The sequence below is a fragment of the Pagrus pagrus genome, assembly GCF_965226575.1.
Source record: "Pagrus pagrus genome assembly, chromosome: 20".
Lineage (NCBI taxonomy): Eukaryota > Metazoa > Chordata > Actinopteri > Spariformes > Sparidae > Pagrus > Pagrus pagrus.
In genome coordinates, this window is record NC_140207.1 from 13,619,152 (window position 1) to 13,642,514 (window position 23,363).

The window sequence follows — 23,363 nt, forward strand, 5'->3', positions numbered from 1 at the left end:
ATCATAGTACAAATATTGATGCATCGATGTATCTTGATGCATACAAATCTTAGATTTCTGTACATGATTTATTATTTGTCACCGTTACACTACTGGCTAATGATTCATACTTAAAATTATTGGACGAATTAACTTATATTACTTGCATCCTCACCAAAACTCAAGAAGTAGCCTGGCTTAGAATGTAAGAACAACGCATGTTTATGTCTGTTACACTTCATAATCCAATTGCTGAAGTGTAACAGACATAAGAAATGTAAGTGTGACACAGTGACACTCATGTTTACTTTGTTATGTTTCATCAGCCTACATCAGCATTACAGATATCGGCTACCTGTCCAGTAAAAGATCTGCTGCAGCTGCAAACATGTACAGGATGCTGCTATGAAGTAGCAGGGTCCTGGTTCTAATTAATAATTGGTATCAGTAATTGGTATTATATTGATACAGTATTGGTGGTACCAGATTGCTGATTTTATTTTTCTTATATATAATTTTTTAGGGGTTTCAAAATAACACTAATTTTATTTAATTAATCATAGAAAGAATAAAAGAATCCATACTATGTGTATGCGTCTGTGGGATTCCCTTTTGTTCATATAACGTGTCCATATTTTGTCATAGATATATACACACACGGGATATAACTTGACAGCTCTGCCCTCCGCTGAGACGGTGTTGACGCCAATACACTTTTTTTTCTTTTGCAGCAATAAAAGCAATACTACAGGATTGCCTTTGATAGCCAATATTAAAGTTCCCAAGTAGACAGACATGTGGAGTTGGCCTTCAGTCCAATACTGACTCCAGCATTGTAGGCAGTATTGGAGGCATTTCCAATCGTGAGTTTGGTATCGGAACAACCCTTAATCTTTCAAAAGAGAATTGCAAAGCATCTAATAATCCATCTTTTCCCCCACCCCTGCATACAGATGTGTTCTCTGTTTCCTTTTGAGCCTTTTACAAAAGCACATCAGACAGTCTGCCTCCATCTGTCTGTCTGGGATCATACTTTGGCTCTAATCCTTCTTTCCGGCCCCCTCCAACAGCAGTCTCAGTGTGGTTGTCGTAGTAGAGCTGGTGTTGATGAACTCGCTGTACCTTGCCAAGTGCCTCCTGAAGTGTTTTCCTTGCCACACACAGACCTCCCTAAAAAGTGGAGGGATTGCCCTTGAAATGTTCTCTCCAGCTCGTTGCCTTCGCTGCTGCCTGTTTTACACAGCGCCTTGCAATGTGTGGTGGTGAGGCGCTCATTGTATTTTTTACAGAGATGCATTTCAGAGCTGATCTTATTCGTATCTAGCACGTTTTCACAATGTATTCAGCCCCTTTGACTTTTCTCTGTTTCTTAGTGTTGCCGGTTGAATAAAAAATGCATTTCTCACATTTTTACAGCTTTAACAGTCTTCACAAAATACAACATGACTACAAAATGAAAACATGCTCTTGGAGGTTTTGGTATTCTTCCCATTCAAATTTTCACATTTGCTCAATGTCAGACAAATTGGGTGGGTTGTGCCAGTGAGAACCAATTTTAAAGCAATTTCTCTGTACATATTTTTAGTGGCATTCAAATTTTGGCCAAGGCTGGGCCACTCACGCAGTCGGCCACTTTCAGTGTTGACTGGTCGTCACTGCAGTCACAGATCTCGATGCAGGTTCTCATCAACAGTTTGCATTCAACTCTCTTCTGTATCCCTCTACGTCCTCCAGTTTCTACAACTGTTGTCACCACCACTGCTCTTCATGGAAGAGAGCATACATGGATTATGAGATTAGCTTCCTCTTTTCTAGATTCAGAGTTTTGCATGAGAACTGAAGCCTTTGTTTCATCTGACATCAGAATATTTTGCTTCAGGAATCATTTGCAAGCCCAACTTCACCCACAGCAGCAAAAATAGATTGAAGAAATTAAATTAATAAATACAAATTAAAAGGGTCAAGGTCAATTTGATAAATTTGTCGCTGAAAGTTGGAATAAGGTGGTGCAGATGTGATAATAAATCTCAAAATGTATTGGTGCATTAATTTACATAGAAGGCAAAGGCTTTTTTATTTGTTTTCCTCACATTCATTTCTGTTTTTGGTCTGTTTACTTATTAATGAAGAGGACAGAGACACACATGCACACACGCGCGCGCGCACACACACACAAACAAACACACACACACACACACACACACACACACACACACACACCACCCACATTCATGGTTGGCAACTTGTGTTGAAAAAATAATTTTCTTTAATAAATCATTCTAAGTTTGTGTTAATGAAGTGTTAAATTTTAATGACCCAATCTCGTTTGGATTCCAGTGGCCCTGTGGGTTCATCCCACCTCCCAGAATTCAAATGAGTACACACAATAATATAACTTCTTTAAATCTCCATGTAAGTTGGCCCATTTTTTTGTAATCCTCCTGACCTGCTGAATTTTGCTGTTCACGGAAAGAACCAGTGGATCGAATGAATTATTTTTTTTCAGAGATTTATTATCGAGGCTTTATTTCGACAGCCATTGTGGAGAAGTACTGAGAAGGTTGTAATTATGTGAGTGTTCTAAGCAGGTACGTGTTCAGCGTGGTGTGTGTTTGTATGTGCAGATGAGACGGTCTCACTGACTAAGTTTTAATGACAAGCCTTTCACACATTAACAACACTTTAAGACTTAGAACTGCCAGTGATGCCTATGGGCAAGCTACAAACGTCAGAGTTCATACTAAGTATTTAAGAGGACCCCAGTTGAGCTGCTCAATAATGTTAAACTATGAATTTGGTAGAAATGACAGATTGCTTTACAATAGGGTATTTGCCGGACCAAATGTGCAAACAGACAGACTGACATTTTCAAACTAACCTTTGTTGTGCGGGTAGACATGCTAGCTGCCTCTACCGTAAAGTCATTCAAAAATTCCCCATCAGAGAAAGACTTGCTCTGTTATTACGCTGAAACACAGTTTTAGGGCTTTTTCTTCTTTCCTGTGATGACAATGTGACATAGTTAGCATACCTGTCGAAAATGTCTCCTGATGTCGTATTCCTTGAAACAGTGATACTCTCTTGACATATCAAACACACTGCCTTTGTTATGATATATTAGGCGAAATAGCCTGTTTTTATGTCTACTGTTCTAGCATTCTTGCCTACTCAGGTCTCTATCTTCACAACCGCTAATGCAACTTGTCATTTGAGATGATTGAGCAAGAGTCAACTTGAAGCCTTTAGCGCCCTCCTTTGGTATCAGACTCATTGCAGTCATTCACCTCAGTAACATAATGCTGCCTTTTTTTTCTTTTCTTTGAGGACGTTGTTAGCTGGATCAAGATGGTCCTTGGGCCAGTTTTTGTGTTCCGACAGCCAGAACTTTTGAATCTACAGATGTACCCCCTGGTGGAGTCATCAGGAATCAAACCATCTCTGTTCTTACGATGATGACACAGTACTTTGTATGGGAGTGTCTCTTGATAAAACAGGACCAACTGATTTTGATTTTTGTGCCTGGATATCACTAAAATACTAAAGCTCAACTGGATTTACAGGGTAAACTGAACTATTATATGCTTGAAGGTTTAGAGAGAGGAATTGGTCATGAAAATGAGACTTCCGATACCATGGTTTTATCTTGAACTTGGAACAAAACCTCAAGACTTGTGCAGTATGTCACTAATAAAAATAACAAGTTTAACAATTTTTCTCCCATCTACACCTCTCAGTAAGTATCCAATAATTCCATTGACCAATGAGCATCTTAGATGAAGAATATTTAAACCACCATACCTCTTTCCTTTCTCCTGCTGTCATTCAAGTTCTGTTTTGTTGCTTTGCCACTTCACCCTTTTATGACCACCACCACTGTCGATGCCCAGTCGACAGTGCCCCAGGCTGTTCTTGGATACTATTTACAGGGTTCTACTTCTAAATGTCAATGTCATCGACTGAGTCACCGCCAAAGTCTCTCTATTTATCTGCATTCTTGTGAGTAATTGTTCAAGTACGTGACTTCTAAGAGCAAGAAACAAACAAACAAGGAGTAGTAGTAACTAAATGGAAATCAAAGCTTTAAGGCTCAAAGGCATTAAAACTTTTGAAAAAAAGAAAGAAAAGAAATTTAACCAATCACAGGACATTGTAATTGATTTGCAAGGGCAGTCTAAATTGTAGAAGTTCGTAGAAGAAACGAGGTCAGCTCTCCGACCTCCATACACAGCAGCAATCAAAGCAGAAGACAGAGTTGCTTTTTGGTCATTAGCCTGCAGATGTGCCTATGTATGCATGCCAAATTCAATTTTGTTTGTAGTTTACTTGATGGATGGGGAACTTCTTTTACAAAGTCTGTGTATTAAGAGCTTTGCCTACTTTGTGAAGTGACCAAAGGTACAACACACAAGTTGGGCATAGGAGGAGGTTCTTTTACACTATAGTAATCAGAGGACTCATCAAAGCAAAAACTCAGATTTTATTGTCACCAGAGGGGTCCTCTTCATCATTACTGTTTTTCATTTCTGGAACTGGCAACTTAGTTTTTTAGTGCCAAACAGTGTATCCTGCACTGTTCTGGCATTAAATGACTTGCACCAAACCAGCTGAGAGTCTCTTTCATGTCTGTATAATTACAATCAGTGTAAGAGTGTCTGAATAAGAACCACCAGCAGCTCAAGAATAGGACTGCCTTGACAAAGCATTGACAACTGTGGAACAGGCAAAATTAAGCCCTCTCCATTCATACCCCCTAGTTCTTATTATGCACAAGCTATCTCACTGAGCTTGCTTTTGTGCTGGTATAATTACTTAATCTGAGCACTCCTAGGGTGAATTACTTTGTGTGCGGCAAGCAGGCTGCATTGCTTTGATTCAAGCTCCCAAAGGGGAATTGAGGCCCTTTTAATTTTGCTGTTTTAAAGTCGCAAATGTGATAATGGCCATTGTCAAAAGGGATTCACATTCATGCTTGTGTTTCTGTTAGAGCTGCAGTTTTGTTTTATTTTAACAGGCATTATTATGGAAATAAATACAGTATGTTCATTTTTGAGTAAGATTTTATTGCGCCTTTGTTCTTTAAAGCATTTTATGGACGGTGTAGAGAATGATGCGCAGTGCATTAGCGAGTGTCTAGTGCACTATTTTGTGTTGTTTGCTGTTTATAATGGGCCTGGGCAACACTTAACTAGAATGGAGGCCCATCAAGGCAGACCGATAAGGACCTAGGGATCCACTCTAGTCAATTACTGCAAAGTGCCAAGTTCAACTCGCATTCAACTCAGTGGGCCTTTTATGAAGTACACCAGCTGAGTAAACAAATTAATCGTACATCCATGGTTCCCCAACACAGCCATGTGGCCCAGGGCAATCATACATCAGGCAGAGTGATAGCGGCTGTCTCCACCAGGAAATAGAGGGCTCCCACTATTAAAGATAGGCAACCACATAGGACTCATAAGCTATTGACCATCACACTTACTCTGCTGCTCATCTGCACTGCTGTGTCTGTAATGGGTTTTTACACCTTGACACTTGTATTGTGAAGAGGAAGTGTTGGAAATGGTTTACACATATTGTTATATATTGTTGTCAGGTGATACAGTGGATCAGATAGAATAGAAATAACAGCTTTTTACTGATCCTTAGAGGATTTTTGTCCAAAGAGATTTTTTCCAAATTTGGAAAGAAAGGAGTGTTGCTTTCTGGGTTTTTAGAGTTGTGTTTTCAGGGTTGTTCCGTTATAGATAAGAGTACCGGAAATACCTTCAATACTGCCTAAAATGCAGTGAAATGCAAAGTTTAGGTAACAGAATTGGTAATGAGAAGGTAAAATGGCCCCAGTATATCTGTAGTATTTTAAAAGTCAAAGATTTTTTTATATTTTTTACACAGTATTTGTCCTTTTTCATGATTTGACCTTGAAGGAGTCTGATACAGAACACCCTGTGTCATCTTCAGCTGGTGGATGGGCCCGACTGTGGTCCAATAATCAATACAATGTTCAGTAGTCGTCTGCACCAGAGAGAGAGAGAGATATGGACATTGTATGTGTGTACTTTGTGTGGCGAGAACCAGAAGCGCAGTGTGTGATCTGCAGCCTTTCATAAATGGAGGCACACAACTCTAAGTTGAAACTAAGTTATAAAGTTGTTAAGCTTGTAGAGCTGAGTGCAGTTTGTTCGAAGCTCTCGGGAACACAAGTTGTTTGGTAAATTTAAAAAGTATTCAGCACTTGCTCCGATTTAAACTCTGGAACAATATTTGTTTGTGTACGCCCATATTTTGAAATGCAGTTTAATGCCTGCAGTTGCAGCCCGTATGTGCCTTATGGCTGATAAATAAACCAGTCCCTTCACTCAGAAATAGATGAATAAATTAATCACAGAATCAATTAAATAGCCAGAATTTAGGATATTAATTATTAACCTAAAAAAAAAATCAGTGAATAAATTAAATATATTTTGTAACCCACATTCCTCCCTCTAAAAGTATTTTAACGAAATACATTTAATTGCCAGAAGTGTATTTTGGTGGTTAAAGCTTGAATTCTAAGTTGGTATCTAGCATTGATTTCTCTGCTTTCTGCTCTGGTATAGCAGGAGTTGATTTTTCTGTCCTGTTAATATGATGTCAGGTTGACTTCTCCTGGTCTATTGTTTTGTGGTTATGTGGGTATCGACCTGTTTGACTGGACAGTCAGTTTGTGTTTTGCTGTTGTCTGTATCTCTTGCTCCGGGAGAGTTGTGTTTTAGTAACGGGGGCTGCCATCGTTCTCTGTTGTCAGATTTTCCGGAGGTGTTGGCTGGTGTTCAAGAAGGCCTCCAGTAAAGGACCCCGACGGTTAGAGAAGTACCCAGACGAGAAGGCAGCGTACTTCAGGAGCTTCCACAAGGTAAACACGCACGACTGAAACACATTTTTGCAAAGTGATCAATGGGACTTTCATGCAGTTTGTTGATTTTATTGATTTATGTTTAAATAGAATACTATACAGCAAAAGGATATGTCAAAATGTTGCCAGTCACTTTTTCCCAGACTCAGGGGAACATCTTAAGGGTACAGTATGTAAGAACTGGCCACCTGTCCACTTCATAATTAAAACAAACAGGGGGCAGTGTTAGGGTTTACATCGCTAGCACAAGAGCTTTGGGCTTAGATGTGCTGCGGCTAGCTGGTTAGCATGCTAACTTTAATAGATACCTCTGCAACACAATATACAGACGTTATGTAATAAAAAAAAAGCTCTCCCGAGGTCTCCTTAATAATATCCAGTGGTGTCAAGCTCTCAAATGTTGAAATGTGGTGGTCTTGCGTCAAAAATATCCAGTGGTTTGGCATATACAAAAGTAAAAAAACAGTCTTGAACAGTGGTCATTGGCTTGGCAGCCTTCTCCACTGTAACTTCACCACCGTCAGTCCCGTCCCCCTTCTGGTACGAAAGTCAATTCATATACAAGTAAAAAAGCAAGATTTTCATCAATTCTGTGCTATTATTCATTTGACATGAAATAAGAATCAATCTTAGCGTCTGAAGTATTATTCAAAATGAGTTGGTAACACCCTGACTTTTTCAGCCAGCCTTCTCCCGTTTGACATCACTGAAGTCTGATCCAGTGAATGTTCATGGTCCCGAGAGGACCGTGAACAGTTAAGTGCATCTTTGACTTTTTGAATTCCAAAAGCAGATTAAACCTGGTGTGTCACTCCCCTGGGAACAGTCTCTGGCCGAGTCTAAATGCTACAGCTGCATCAGCATGCACGGCACATTCGTCAGACAACAGCCAAGGGTTTCATTTTGCAATTTGGCCAACTGGTGGAATTAATTAGCTGTAGCTGATAAAATCTGACGCCAGTGGTTGCCCACCGAAAACGGTGGAGCCGGGACTGTGTTTAGGCAGAAGCTGTGCTGTCTTAAACGGAGCAGAGAGAATGTGTTTTTTTTTACTGTAAAAGATAAAGATACTCCGTGTAGGTGTTTTTATATTGTATTAAAAAAGAAAGCGTATTAAACTCAGCTGTTCTACACACTCCTGCCTCGTGTTCATCTTCATATAAAAAAGTTCTGTCCACTGGCCACAGATGATGGAGTTAAGGATCCATTAAGACACATTTTGCAACTTTATCTCCTCCTCTGGGCCTCTTTCCCTCCCTTTTGAAAGTAATAATCCAGTGTATAATATCTCTCTCCCCACCTCTTAAGCCCTTTGAAATACTCCAATTATGGCTCATTATCACGGTGAGGGAAGATGATGTTAAAGGAGTAGCACCGTGAACAGTGTTTTAGAGTAATGAGAGGAGATAACAGCAGATGATAGGGGACTTTGACACCAGGTTTTCTACATGGCTGCAGTCTGAGAGTTGATTTAGTCGTCTGTAGCAGGCTGTCTGCTACCATGTAATTATAAATTAAATTGGGGATTTCTCAGCGGAAACTTAACATTTTCCTCAATTTTCCAGAAAGCATCCAGGCACAAGCGTCGTAGGTGTTTTGATCCACTTTGTTAGCATCCCCTTGCTGCTACACTATCAGCCATGTATTGTGAATGAGGCGTCTCTCTGCCCACTGCATCATGCTGTCACGGGGCGTCCTGTGTGGCTGCAACCGCCTCCCCCTCCTCCCAGAGGCATCTCATACACCCGGCGCTGGAGTGAGCGATGAGTGCGCACATGCACCAGTGCACCTGGTAATGCATCGCCACAAAGATCAAGAAAGGTCCCGTCTGAGGGCTTCATTCAACGCTGCAGTGCTTTGGGAGGAAATAGGCTGCACTGGTGGCTGATTTACAGAATCAACACAAAGAGGATTGGCTTTTCCCACTTTTTTTCTTTCTCTCTCTCCATATCCTCCCTACTCCCACTCTCTCTCTCTCTCTCTCTCCTCCCCTGTTCCTTTTTCTCTGTCGGAGAAGCGCTGGTCCACACAGTAAAACAGTCCCTGAATATTTTTAGCAATCTTTTTAGCCCAGGGAAAAGTTGTTTTTCTGTGCGCTACATTTCTCGAACTCTCCCGAGCTCCTGACAAAGGCAGCTAAAGTGGAAGAATTGAGCTGTTTTTAAATGGATAAATATGGCATTTGCATATGAAGGTGGAAATAACCAGTAAAGGCAACAGGGGTTATTGGGTTCAGCCACCATCGGCCGGTTGATCCCCCTTTTTGATCGAGAGCAGGGGCTCTCAAATGCATCACTCAAAAGTCTGTGTCGTTCTTTTATTCGTGGTCAGGTTGTGATAACAAAATAACATTAAATCAATTAATCACAGTCACATTTTGGAAGAATTATGAAAATAATTGACCTGTTGTACAATAATATGGTTGAATTTGATTTATTAGAATCTGCCTACAGAGAAATAAACGTGGTATTGTTCTTATTTTAGCGCCTAAATATGAAATGTTTTGTTGTGAAAGTACAGGAAGGTGATGACATATGCAGCTATGTGTTCCAACAAAGGAAAACAAGTAAAAACTTTTGTAGCTGTTCGAGATTTCTAAGTTTACGAGGTGCACTTGAATGCACCGTGAAGTCCCTCTGTGTGTGTCAAACTCTGACACAGACCGCACAGAGGAGCGAAGCAGCTCGTCTGTAAATGACAACAAAACGTGGCAGCATTGTTTTTTGTTACATGATTATTTTGGTACAGACTTTTACCTGGCAGTGTGGCAGATAGTCTTACGAGATTTGGGCCAACTCGGAAAATAAACCCACATTCGGCCCTTGGCGGACTCTGTTTCTGACTCATATTCTTACAATTACACTCACACTAGTTGTAGAAATTGTGTACAGGAGGAAACGAGGCATGTTGTGTATCTGCGATTATTAAATACAAGCTGAACTATTTTTTCAGCCTCACTTGTACATTGTGATTTATGCTAATTTAGCAAACATTCGCCTGCTAACACTGTAAACCAAGAGAGAGAGAGCTTGGTAAACATCAGCATGTCAGCACTGTCATCATGAGCATTTCCTGACTCTTAAGTGCACCCGCCAGCGTATCTGTCGACACTTAGTCGTCTTCACGTGAGATTTAACTCCCGCCTTTGAGTAAACCCAAAAAAAAAAAGAAGAAAAGAGGAGATGAGGAATAGGTCCCATCACAAGTGATTCACTTTGCTCGGACTCTCTTGCGCCTTAGGCTGGGAATGCACCCAAACCTCTCCCTTAGAAACACAGCTACACACACACACACACACACACACACACACACACACACACACACACACACGAATGGAAACTAACACACGCACACTTACACATTGAACACAAACGGAGAAAGAGATGAGAGGCTGGTGGAATTCACAGCTGAGAAATTCCCGCTTCTTTGTGGCACTTATGTGTATGAATAGCCTGCCTGGGGACAAATACATACTGTATCTTCACAGGGGGGGAAAAAAAATCACCTCATCTCGTATGAAATATTCAGATACTATCTTTGAATAGGATAAGAAATAACAAATGGAAAATATCTGCTATCTTTCAATATCCGCAGCCTCCTGTCTCGTTGTGTTTCCTTGCTTTGTTGTTGAAATGTTTAACCTGAACGCTGAACAGAGGATGATTGCCATTCAAAGGGGGGATTTATTATATGCAGTGTTACCCAGCAAAGAAATCTGTAGTCCACATATGTTGTGTGTGTTATTAGGTCTGCTCTTTTAATCTTAAACAGTCGAGCTTTACTATTCGGGCAGTGAGCCCAGCTAATTCATTCCCAACAGTCTGGCAAAGGGCCCGCAGTTAGCACACAATGGACTACAATAATGTAATGGGCCTTATCTCCCAGGCAGAGTGAACACACAAGCGACTGTTGAACAAAATGGCCTGTAAATGCGGGTGATATTCAATTAAATGTAATCTTCTCTTTTTTTTCCCATTCACGATCAATCTCCTGGTAAAGTGATTTAGATGCTTTTGATCGCCCTCCTCCCTATTGACTGGAAAAGCGGTTTCGAGGAGAGGCACTCGAACGGTGGATGCACAGGATGGTCATCAGGTCGCATTTATTCATAAAGTGCTTTTAAAATAAATAGCAATGCATCACGTACTACACACTACAATACAGGAGCCAGCGCGCTGCCGAGAGCTGCCATCGCGGATGATTTCCTACTTTTTGAAAAGAGCTTTTTGTAATCAGCAGGAAAACGGCGATTATTTATTTATCAACCTCAAGATCAGCCACATTTCTATTTTACTTTGCCATCCTTTATGTGCTACGCCTCTAAATACTATTGCACTCTCAGCGAAGCAGTGCAAGATGGCAATTAAGGCTTGCTGCTGCTGCTGCTGCTGCTGCTGGCCGTGTTCATTCAAGGTAATGTGCTGCTGCCACTCTCTCCTTTCTCTTTAGATCACCGAGCTCCATAACATCAAGAACATTACCCGGATGCCCCGGGAGACGAAAAAGCACGCGGTGGCGGTCATCTTCTGTGACGACACATCCAAGACATTTTCCTGTGATTCAGGTAAGTGCCTCTGCCCTCCATTCATAATTAAAGAGGGGATATTTAAGGTGACTGCACCATATTTTCATGCGCTGGCAGATTTTGGGCTCTTTTGCTTCCGTGACATGTCTTGAAAGCAGCAATATCAGCAACACTCCACTGGTGCTCTGAGCTCACAGTCCGGACCGCTAGCTGCACTGCTAACTGAGCTAAATAGCTAACGGCAGCTACAGTTAACAGTAGCGGCTACTCTGGTCATGTGCTTTCCCCGTTTGTTTTGACTATGGGTTCGACAGGAGGCAAACTCTTACATAGTGCACCTTTAATGGCTGTTTTTCTCAATATTATTTACTCTGAGCCAGAATCCTCAGTAGCACCAAATTCCACCAAACGTCCCAGTTTTATTCCTTCTGAATGTTTTTTAATGAGTGGTTTAATCATTTATCATTCATAGCCTGTTTTACGTTTTTATTCCTGAAACCAATTGCTAAATTGCTAAGTTGCATTGTGGGTAATGTAGGCACCAGGTTTCAAATGTGTGGAATAAAAAAGTTGATATCTCTGGTTCTACTGTAGCAATATTGATAATTTGTTGGCGTTACAGGAGTGAAATGCTGGATCAGTGGACTGCTTTTTTAAAACCTGGTGCCTTCATTACCCACAATACATCTTAGCCACTGAATACCATCATTGGAGGTGATTTGACAGATTAAATGCAGCTTCCTCTGGAGCAGCAATACGATTTATACTACTTTTTTTTTTACACAGGCAGCAGTAATATTCCTCGAGATCTCAGATAAACACACTTTAATGTGTAAAATCGTGGAATTACCCTTTAAATGAGACTTTTTCAGCTATAGGAGAGCATCTTTCTTGAATGCAAAGATGTCGGAGGAGAAGTTTGAGAGTTGGTTTTGCGGAAAAAAGTTTGTCAGGAAGCGGAGGAAGAATCAGAAGTGAGAGGCAGAAAGAGAAAGAGAGAGGCGGAAGAAGCGGCGGAGAATTGGTGTCGAGCCAAGGGATGCTCATTTGCCGCTATATTAAGAAGTGGGAGGATCTGTTCCGAAATATTGATTTTCATACTGAAGGTATGAAAAACGATATTGGGCATCGTTTGCAGTGTGTTTCAACCCAATTATGGACTGTAACAATAGAGATTGCCTCAAATACGTGGACGGAAAGCCAAAGAGGCTCGTGATCTGCACACGGTTGGTCTGCTCTTAAGTTGCAAATAAGTGGAGGTGGATGAAGAGGAAGCCGGGGGGCGAGATAAGATGGATGCGCCTTAATGTGCTAAACTCAATCTTAACACCCGGCCTCGTTGGATGTGTGTGCGCATGATCAAATACCTGTTGATGTAGAGCAGCAGTTAACCTCAGGGGGAAATATTAGTGAACTCAGAGCGGTGAACTCTGGCTTGCCTTTACTCTGTTTCCCATCATCCCCCCACTCTCTCTCCTCATCTGGATCATTTCCATGCCCAGAGTCTTCCCCCCCCTCGCACCACCAGATGGACGTCTCTATCACTGTATGTCCACTGACCTCACATAGTCCTTCACTTCCTTCACTCGCATTAATGATCAGTTACTTTTATTTAATTCATCCAATCCCAGGAAGGAGATTTCTACCACTTCTAGTTTTAAAATGTGTATTTATTCTGCTTTTTTAAGTTGTATTAGGTTTTGAAAAATTCTCCAGTTTGAATTTGCCAAGTCCAGCTGGGCCAGGTTAGCTACATCCGATGCTAATTTGGCATGCAGCCTTTCCCGCTGCAGCGCGATGTCAACGGGAGTTTGGATCTGTAAAAACCGAAGCTGGCAGTCGGGAAGCAAGTGTCAAACTTATTTTAGGGCCGCCATCCAAAGGCTCCCAATCATTTTGAAGAGTTTTGTAAAAAGGGGAGAAAAAAGTAATTAGGCCTCGTGATGATTTGCCTGATATTTTATTTTTAAAAAATAACCTTTTGATGCCTCAACCCAAGTAGTGTCATGCTGTTTTTGTGTGCTGTCAGCGAAACACGGAGCCGAACCAAGACTGAAAAAGAGCTTGCATGTTTTGACAGTCGTGTGCTTTGAGTGCATCTGTCAAACACGCATCATGAAGAGATAAAGACAGTGTGACCCGCAGATCGGATAATCTGTCAGCTATACTCCACAGGGAAATCAGGCCCAAAGAAGTAGAGCATACGATATTATCTCTTGTGTTCTACAATAGCTACACTGGTCCACGTCGTGGGAAGGATTCATCTTCTCTTTCTATAAGATTGTATTTTGATTTAGCAATACGCAGCGTACACGTCCACGTCAAGACAGCAAAGACACTCCACCAGAAGACAGAACAAAGCAAAGATGACATACAATGACCACACACACACTGCCTGTTCTTTACTACTGTCCTGCAGCTGCGTCACGTCACGTTCAGGTTTTCTTTTTTACAAACGGGAGACATTTCTTTCATCCTCAGCAGAAAAGATAATTAAGATTAAAATGCATTTTGATGATATTTCTCACTAGAAATGCACGTTGTTATTTTCATAATGTTCGTTCTGTGTAGAGTTTTGAGCTGTTATTTCTGTTGTGTTATGTATGGATTGCCATTTTAGTCAATAAAATAAATAAAAGAAATACATAAATAAATAAATATGCCTATGAAATAAATACATCTTGAATTAGGAAATAAAAGTCCCTTGAAATAAATAAAAGTTGTCCTTTCAAAATAAAAACACATTTATTTATTGAACTATATTGACCACATTTATTTTTCAGTTTATTTATATATTTATTGCCCCATTTATTTATGTCATGATTCATTTCATAAGCATACGTATTTATTTATTTATCTAATATTGACTAAAATGGCCTGGCCTGTCCCAGTAATGACGTATTTCTTCCTCTCACAGGCTATAGCGCATTGCTACGTGTTACGGTTTCCTTTTAATGAAATCCTCAAAATTTCTCAACAAATGAACACCAAAGTGTCTTTGACAGTTCAACAATATGATAGGTCAGTGCTTTAATTCTAATAAATACAGTCAGTTTTGTGGACAAACGTAGCTATTTCACATTTTGATGTGAGACTCGCTGCTGAAATCAGAAAAGACAAAGCGTCCTGACACACTCTGCTTCCACATCGTATCCCATCACGCACCCAGCCCTCCACACATGCACCGACATCCTCCTACCACATTTTCTCCATGCATGGCACACAGACCAGCGAGGCTCAGCCGCCTCTGTGCTGCTGATGAAGTGTTTGTTTGGCCGATTTTCCACCCAGTGCCCTTAAAAGTGTGGGAGTTTAGAGGCACTTAAAGGCCATAGTAACTCTGAATGAAGGAAGTTGAATCCGGGGAGGCATGAGCTAAAGTGCAGAGCGGCTGCCTGTAAGTGTGTGCGAGTGTATCTGTATTTCAGCTGTTTCTGTTGTGTGAGAATGAAGTGCTCCAGGCAGCAGCAGACCTTTCCTTCACCCTGCAAAGTTGTGTAGATCTGTGCCGTTGGACACCAGAGTTGATCCGACAAACAGGCTGTCAGGCATTACGCAAGCTAGTTTGAAGTGGATGTAGTTAAATTACGGATGGGTTGACTTCTGATTATTAGACACAGAAACATTGTGAAGTTTTCCTCGCTTCCTACGCGAGTCTCTGCGCTCATCTCGAGCCGCTGTTACATATCCCAGAATTCCACGGGGCTTGGGATTTAAGAACCTCCGGAGCGATAACCAACTCTGGCATTCGCCTCATTTCATACCTCAGTAGCTCTCACCAAAAGCTCACATAAGACAATTGGAAATCTTCTGCATTGTAAACAGTATTTCTTTCCCGACTTAACAGGAAGGAAAATTGGGTATTCGCAAACAACAGACCGCCACGCAGACCTGCAGATTTGATTTGTGAAATCATTTGTCTCCACTTAGCCTCCAATTAAAAAAATGCAGTCTTACAATGAATGCCCTCCCCCCTTTAAGTGCCAGCTGTCACATGTTGTAGATGCAACTCCCCACACAGAGCTCGGCCTCTAAAACCAAGACTGCTGCTTTAAAGAGCCAAAAATCATAACGCTCCTGATTGATTACTATCACAGCGAACCCTTTAAGGGACGACGGGTCAGATACGGCCAGAATTTTAGTTTAAAACATTCAGAAAATAGACAAATATTATCAACAGAATGTGAAGAAACGGCAGTTTTGACGCTGTGTAAATGACGTCTATGTATTGTCTTGCAAAGAGCTCTAGTTAGCATGCTAACCAGCTAATAAGTAAACAACATTTACTCACCATGTGTCAAGGAAGGAAGTATTTTTACACCTTTTTTCCTCACTAAACAGAAAAATACAGCCGGTCACCTTCAGTTTCTCTCTTTTACTGAACTAAGACAGCTTTATCGCCTTGCTAACTCATTGTAAACCGAACAGTACCTACAAGGCTAACGGAGCAAGCTAGCTACAGGCAAAGATAGCTAGCAAACAGTTTAGTGAGCAGCAGTTGTCGGTTAATCTAGTGATATCTTGGAGCTACCTTCAAGAGTTTGATGAAAAGATTGAAACCATTCTTGCGTGAAGGCTAAATATGTAGCTAGCTAAGAACAAGAGCTGGTTAGCTTATCAAAACCCCCAATTTTTTGAGCTTTGGTTTTAGAAATTGATTAAACAAACAACATATAACGTGTTAGTTAATGCGCTGCTGCTGATAAGGAGCCACTGTTACCAGCTGGTTAGCTTGATTAGCTTAGCACAAACGGGAAAGGGGGAAACAGCTAGCCCTGCCTTGGTAACAAAATCCACCAACCAGCAACTCTGAAGCTCACTAATCAACAAGACATATGTCATTCTAAATCATGCTAAGCTAAGCTAACGGCTGGTGGCTCTAGCTCCATATTTAATCTACAGACACGAGAGTGGTTTCAATTCTCTCATCAAACTTTCAACAAGGAAGCGAATAAGTGCACTTAATCCTTCAACCATCTCTTTCTGTTGAAATATTCTTTATTTTTCCGTTCCAATTAACAAGCTCGAGCTTTTTCGCCCTCCTTCAATTTGGAAAATAGCTTATTGATCGTCTGAATAGATGATCGCCAGTCGCAGCTGTGACTGTGGCCACATTGTTCTAGCAGAGCTACTTATATTGTACAGACTTGAGAGTGAGTATTGGCACAGGAGGGAGGAAAAGGCTAGCATTCATCCGTCGTTGCCTCCTCTTTTAATCTCCCCCGAATCGATGGCATGGATTTTCCTCCCCCCTGGTTACTGCTGGCTGTACTCATGTCCTGTACATTCAGGGTTTTTTTAAAATCCTCGCCTGATTTATGTGTATGTGCATGTGTTAACACACTTAAAGGCAGCGGCGGTATAATCCGGACAGTATGTTTTATTATCTGCTGTATACGGAGGAGGTGACGTGCCTTAACACTGTGCCGCTGTGTGCAGAGCTGGATGCGGAGGAATGGTGTAAGCTGCTGTGCGTGGAGTGCCTGGGCAGCCGTCTCAACGACATCAGCCTGGGAGAGCCGGACCTGTTAGCAGCGGGGGTGCAGCGGGAGCAGAACGGTGAGTGCCCAATTAGTCCCTGCTAACACAGACAGCCATTCGGGGTCAATCTCTCTCACTCCGCCCGCTACCGAGCGGTTTACGGTCGCAGTCCGGGCCCGTATGTGTTAATGCAGCTGAGCGCCTCAGAGGGTTAGGGGAGCAGAACAGCCACTGTCCAATTAGGCCTGGCTAATAAGGGCCATTTTTTGTCAATACCTGATCCGAAGTCCCCCGTTGCAGTCTTTAGTTACATTAGCACACTTTGGTTCAACTTCAGAAGTATGTTTGGATGTGTGTGTGTGTGTGTGTGTGTGTGTGTGTGTGCTTGTGTGTGTGTTGGAGCACAGGTCACAGGCTGTGGTAAGGGCTCTGTTCCAGGCCTAATGAGAAGTGCTGTGCATCACTGGCTTCCCTCATAATGAAGCTTGTCACAGAGATGGATGAGATTATGGCTCCTAAAGCCATGTGAAATAAATGTGCTTCCCCACATATTCCACTCGCAGGAAATGGAAATGGGAAAAGGAGAGGAGACAACAGGGCGCTGCTATCACGGCGGCGCTCGTTCCCTGTGTGATTTGTAAACTCGCGGAGGAAATTGAAAAAGGCAACGGGCGAAGACGAGCATTTTAAAGTTGCAAAAGGGCGAGTAATTGAAAGGAATTCGCCGTCATTTCAGACCATTTCATTTCACCGCAGCCGTAAAGCGGAATCGTATTTTTTTAGCGTGGCTCGGGCCCGTTTATTAAAGATATCGGTACACGCGTTTTTTTTTCCCGACCGTGCTGCGGTGAGCCGATTGAAGTGTAACAACAACAGTCCCTCTCCGGCTCCTCCTGCTGTTTGGTGCCGGGGCCTGCAACCACGTTTCAATTAGTACCCCTCCCCCAAACAGCAGGGACCGATAATTAGATCAGAGTTCATTCTCACCGTCCCTAAAAATACGCCACACTATGACATTGCCATTTTCTATCCGCCGCAGACACATGGCTTATTTTGAATCATTAAGCGTAATTAGTGAGGACTAATTTAGATTATGGAGAACTCTCTCTCTCTCCCCGCCGTCTGCCTTAGAGAGTTGGTTTAATGTGAACGGGCAGATTCGGCTGCTTGATCCCAGTGCTGCTCACTGGATGGCTAGTTAGACCCACTGTAGGTGAAGTGCTGTCTGAAATACAGTTTTTAAGGGTTGTTTAACTCTTCTTTTGCCAAATGGATAAAAAAAATCCCCACAAAGTAGAAGTGAGTCAGGGGTAAATGCAGGCAATTTAGTGTATTGTCAGTGTATAGTCAGTGTATTTACTGATTGGATAATTGCATATAAATAAAGATGTAATGTTGTGGTGATGTTTTCATATCCATGTGTTTGTTAAATACTAAGCTTCCCATCCCTCTCGTGCTCTACGTCTTAACAAGGACTGAAGAATAATCCATCACTTGATAAGAACTGATCCTTTATCTTAATCGGGCTCTTCTGCAACCCCTTTATAAGATCCGAACAAAGCCGCATCCCAAACTATTCAATATAGGTCCACTTTAATCCGTCTTTTTACAAATACGACTGAATTTGTGAGAATCTTTGCCCCTGGAAAGAGTCGCGGATAACATCTGACATATTACACCTACAATAATGAATTGTTAAGGAAAGATAATTGCCAAATGTTTTGTCCTGCTAGCAGTAAAAACCGAAACTCATTTTAAAAGCGTCTCTCTCTGTCTCTCCACGTTTGTGCTCTTTTTAAATGAGCTTCTTGTGAATCTTTTCCCAGAACGTTTCAACGTGTACCTGATGCCCACCCCCAACCTGGACATCTACGGGGAGTGCACCATGCAGATCACCCATGAAAACATCTACCTGTGGGACATCCACAACGCTCGCCTCAAACTCGTCATGTGGCCTCTCAGCTCGCTGCGCCGATACGGACGGGACTCCACCTGGTTCACTTTCGAGTCGGGAAGGTGTGTGCGCACGAAGATGAGTGCCTGTGTTGTCTTGTGCGTGCGACTGAAATGTTGGCGGGTTGGGGGAAGGAAGAAAAAAAAAAAAAAAAACTTTTTGGAAGTGTCATAAAAACTTCAACAAAGCAACTTTGGATATCCAAAACATCCCAGGATATCAACATTTGCCGCAGAGCCCTTCAGGCATTGATGTGACAGGTGCCTCTGTGAATGTGTGTCTTTGTTTCTGTACTGTATCTCCTCACACACATGTGTGTGTTTGACTTCAATGAGCTATTACATCAATGCGCCTCTCTGTAAGTGCACATTCAAGCATGCATATTTGTAAATCAGCAATCCAAGAGCGAGCGCGATCAAAGTGTGCGCACTTCTCTCTGTCTCTGTGTGTGTGTTCCTGGCGCAGGATGTGTGACACAGGAGAGGGTTTGTTCACGTTCCAGACGCGGGAGGGGGAGATGATCTACCAGCGGGTCCACTCGGCCACGCTGGCCATCGCCCAGCAGCATGAGAGGATGATGGAGGAGATGGAGAAGAGCTCGCAGGTACATTTTTACATGTATCTGATATCTGCAGCAGCTCACAATGAAGCCAACAGATTTATTCTGGTGCTGCCAACGTTACAAACAGCTTATAATGAGCGCAAGTGTCAGGAATATTTATTTAAAGCATGCGTCACTATCGTACACTCAGTAATATATCCTGTTGCACCTACTGCTAGAGGAATCATTTCTACATAGACTATCTGCGCTGCATCTGTTTTATGTTTAAAGGGGCATGCTGCAGTTGTGGAGAAGAAATTCAAACTCAGAATTTTTTATATTTACAATAATATTGAGGTAATGATACAAACTTTTTCCATAACTGAATAAACAAGCTGTTCTCAGAGGAAAGTAGTGTCCCCAGAACACTGTTTGAAGCTGGAAAGGTGGCAGGGTCCGCCACATACAAACAAAGTAAATCAGTATGGAGTTGTGTTGTTTCGTGTGTTGTTTATTTAGTTTGTTTAGTCATTAAAAAATGAAAAGATCATTCTCTTCTGATTAAAATTTCTTCCCCAAAACTTCAAAAAAAATTAAAAAATCCCTGTTTGGCTTTTATTTCACTGTCTGTTTGATTTCGGCTGATCAATTGAGGCTGCTCGCAGCATTATTTTTAGAACCCAGTGAACGCAAAAGCAATAAATCGTGATTTTCACACAAGATGTTTCCACACACACACACAGGAACACACATTTCTCTCTAGGTTTTGCCGCCTGGTCACTCCCCAAAGTGCTGCCTTGGACCAGGAGCCCTCCGACGCCCCACCGTCTTGGCCTCCGCTCCCTCCTTCCATCACAACACCCGTCCATCCCTTCCTTCCTTCCTTCCTCCCTCCTTCCTTCCTCCCCTCCTCCCCGCTATCTTCTCTATTCTTTATTTATGTAGGCCTGCCCAGTGTTTGATGAGCCTTGACCATATGGCCATGCTCTTGGACCCCACCATTCGGGAACGCTTCCAAATGCAGCATTTACCCTCAGCTCCATAAATCACACGGATAGCGAACCAAACCTCACCTCTCGCAGTGGCAGAATGGGTGGATTAACATGTTTACCGGGGAGTGAATGCAAAATACTGAAGTGTGTCACACGTTTGAGATGAAGCCTTCAGTCTCACGCTGCAAATAAAAATCTAAAAAGCACATCAGCCAGTGGCACGACGACGCCACGGTCCCATATCTCCCCCATCTCGCCCGCCAAACAGCCACTCAGAGCGGAAACATGCCATTCAAGCAGCAATATGCCGTAACTACGCGCGCTCTTTGTTTACCGACATACCCGGAGCAATTTCCCCCGCTGTGAGCGAGTGACTGAGGAGTGACGGAAAGTGAGAGACACTGTAAGCTTTTCTTTGTCTGTTTCAGATCCACTCCAGAGAGACGCTCACCAAGTCCATCTCCCTGCCACGCAGCGCCTACTGGCAGCACATCACGCGTCAGAACAGCGTGGGAGATCTCTACAGTTACCAAGGTACAGGCATGAAGTTACTAATTATCACACGCGCTGCTGTTGCTATTTCTTCACCTGCTCGTGTCAGCGTTAACAGACAGGTGGAGGAACAGGAAGACAGAGGCAGACGGAAAATACCGCACCCATGCATTTATTTATTTCAGGAATTTATTGGAATTATATTTATTATATACAAAGCCATAAATACGGGACGTAACTGAGAATAAATCAGACTTTCACGATCATCCGTCACCCATTACTCAACCAGAGAGAACAGAATCAGGCCATAACACATCAGATACTAGTTCAGTGTCAGGGACTTCAGCTCATATTAAACTGACTCCACATTTTTCCTTTTTACAACACATTTTCTATCACCCAGCAATAAGAAAAGGTCTCTTGTAGTGTCTGACTAATGTGACTTTATCCGTGTTTGCGCTGCACAAAGTTCTGCGCTCGCCAAGATTTAAAACGTGAGATAAATCAGCTTGTTATTAAAGAGATTTTCTAGTTTCTGCCTTTGAATTTCACAGCGTATCCTTGAATCGGGCGTTTCTTTTATGCCACATTCTTAAGCTGGAGTAATATTCTGGTAAAACAAGCTGCACGCTGATTTTTGTTTTTCCAGTGTGGAAAAGGAACGAAGAAAAAATGAATTATTATTTGCTAATCTTGAGTGAATTCCACTTATTACTGTGCTGTATGAAGTCAGGTCTCAGGAAGCAATTACCACTTACTTCAAACCTTCGAACACTATCAGTACCTACTTACTTCTAACCCGGAACCAATTTATTTTCAAGATGTCTTGTGAAGTAAAATTATCTTGCTGCATGGACAGATAATTTCCCCAGTATGAAGACAGTTTCTCCTCAAATTAAGTGTTTATTACTTGTATTTTAGCTTTTCCTTTTCTGCCCTGTGGCCTGCAGACTAAGTCTTGTGCGGTGGTGATCTCTGTCTGTCCTCCGACGTGTGTTTACCTCATCCTGTTCTCATATCAAATATTATATATAAAAAACAACATATATTTAAACATGTTTGTATCGGCTTTCATCCTTTTTTCACATTCTGCCACAAGGCGCACCACATTGCATTTCACTGCACATATTGTGTATTTAACAAAATCCTTGAGTCTTTGATCCTCGACCTTCATTAGGCTTCTGATTCACACTTTGAAACAACATCTTAATTCTGGAGCCACAGGCAGCAACAAGCAATCAAACAGGAGGCAAAGTCTTGATAATTGATACGAGACTTGGACAGATTGTTTTTCTGTCCAGGCTCCACTTCTACCTCATGTGAACTCCTTTTGCTGATAAAATCTCTTCTTCTTTCACTTTTTCTATCTCGATTTTGACTTTTTATCTTCAGGATGCTTATGATCACTTGTAGATGTTGTAACTGCTCCAGGTGTTTGTGATTTGACTTCCCTTTTGATTGGTTGTCACAGACAACTCCAGTGCACAGTCCGGTATGGTCCCATTGTATGACATCCCAGCTCTTCTTGAGCTGGGAAGTCGTTCTTCCGACTTCGATGTGTCAGCGCGCATCATGTCGCAATGTCGGAGCGATTCGGACGCCGAGAAGAAGTTGTTTTTGCATTTTGTCGCTCAGAGCATTTAAACAACACGTTTCTAGTATCTGACAAGGAAGCGGGAAGAAAACGGTACAATGACAAGTTGTTGTTCCAACTTTAGGGCATTCGTGTGAATTTCTTCCCCGTCGGAAAAACGCTTTTCTGATAATTCAGACAATCCGACCATCACAGTAAAGCAGGTCTTAAACAACTAATAAGACTTCTTGAACTTTTGAGCTTCACAGCTGCAAAATAAGCTTTCAAACTGTCATTCATAGAAGCAAAACATGGAAACATCTGAATTACAAATCTGTCTCTGAAGTCTACTCACCCCATTAGAAATCATTCTGACTTGAGTCGAGTTGAGTTGCTTTTTTTCTGTCTGTCGTGAGAAAGAAAAAAAAATATTTGGGAAAAACGTGTGTGTGTGTGTGCGTGTTTGTGTGTGAGAGAAAGATAAATGTCACCCTAAATACATTAATATTGCAGCAGGTGCTCTGTAGCATCCTGGCTCAGCACTGTATATCCCCTGTGTGCACTTAAATGTACACATAAGAAAGGGTGTGTGTGTTTGTGTGTGTGTGTGTGCGTGTTAATGTCGAGATGAAGACCAGAGGCAGAAAGGTGATTAGTGAGCTGATGAGATTATGCTCTGTCTATGGTATTAGTTGATTAGTAGACTTATCTGAGGATTATGGGCCTTTTGGCTCTCACTGATAGAGCACAACAGAAAGCCGGGCGAAGATGAAAGTCGCTCTGACGTCATCGTTTTCTTTTGAAAAGCCGAAGCTGGATGTTGTTTTTTTTTTTTTTCTTTTTTCATTATCATTTAATTGTGGCTTGATAAGCTTAAAAGCAAATTATGAGCCTCCCAAACACCAACATGTTTTCTTACTCGTACACTAAACCA

The 23,363-nt window shown here is 41.9% G+C and overlaps 1 protein-coding gene across 1 annotated transcript in view; it reads left to right on the top strand.

Moving 5' to 3' along the window:
- The window catches only part of dok6 (docking protein 6), a 51,216-nt gene that overhangs the window by 18,416 nt on the left and 9,437 nt on the right, over positions 1–23,363 (top strand). Inside the window, exons 2-7 of the mRNA XM_084340791.1 lie at positions 6,764–6,871; positions 11,321–11,435; positions 16,836–16,955; positions 18,704–18,893; positions 19,297–19,435; positions 20,793–20,898. Of these exons, the coding sequence (XP_084196917.1) occupies positions 6,764–6,871; positions 11,321–11,435; positions 16,836–16,955; positions 18,704–18,893; positions 19,297–19,435; positions 20,793–20,898 (778 nt within the window). The remainder of the gene's footprint in view (positions 1–6,763; positions 6,872–11,320; positions 11,436–16,835; positions 16,956–18,703; positions 18,894–19,296; positions 19,436–20,792; positions 20,899–23,363) is intronic.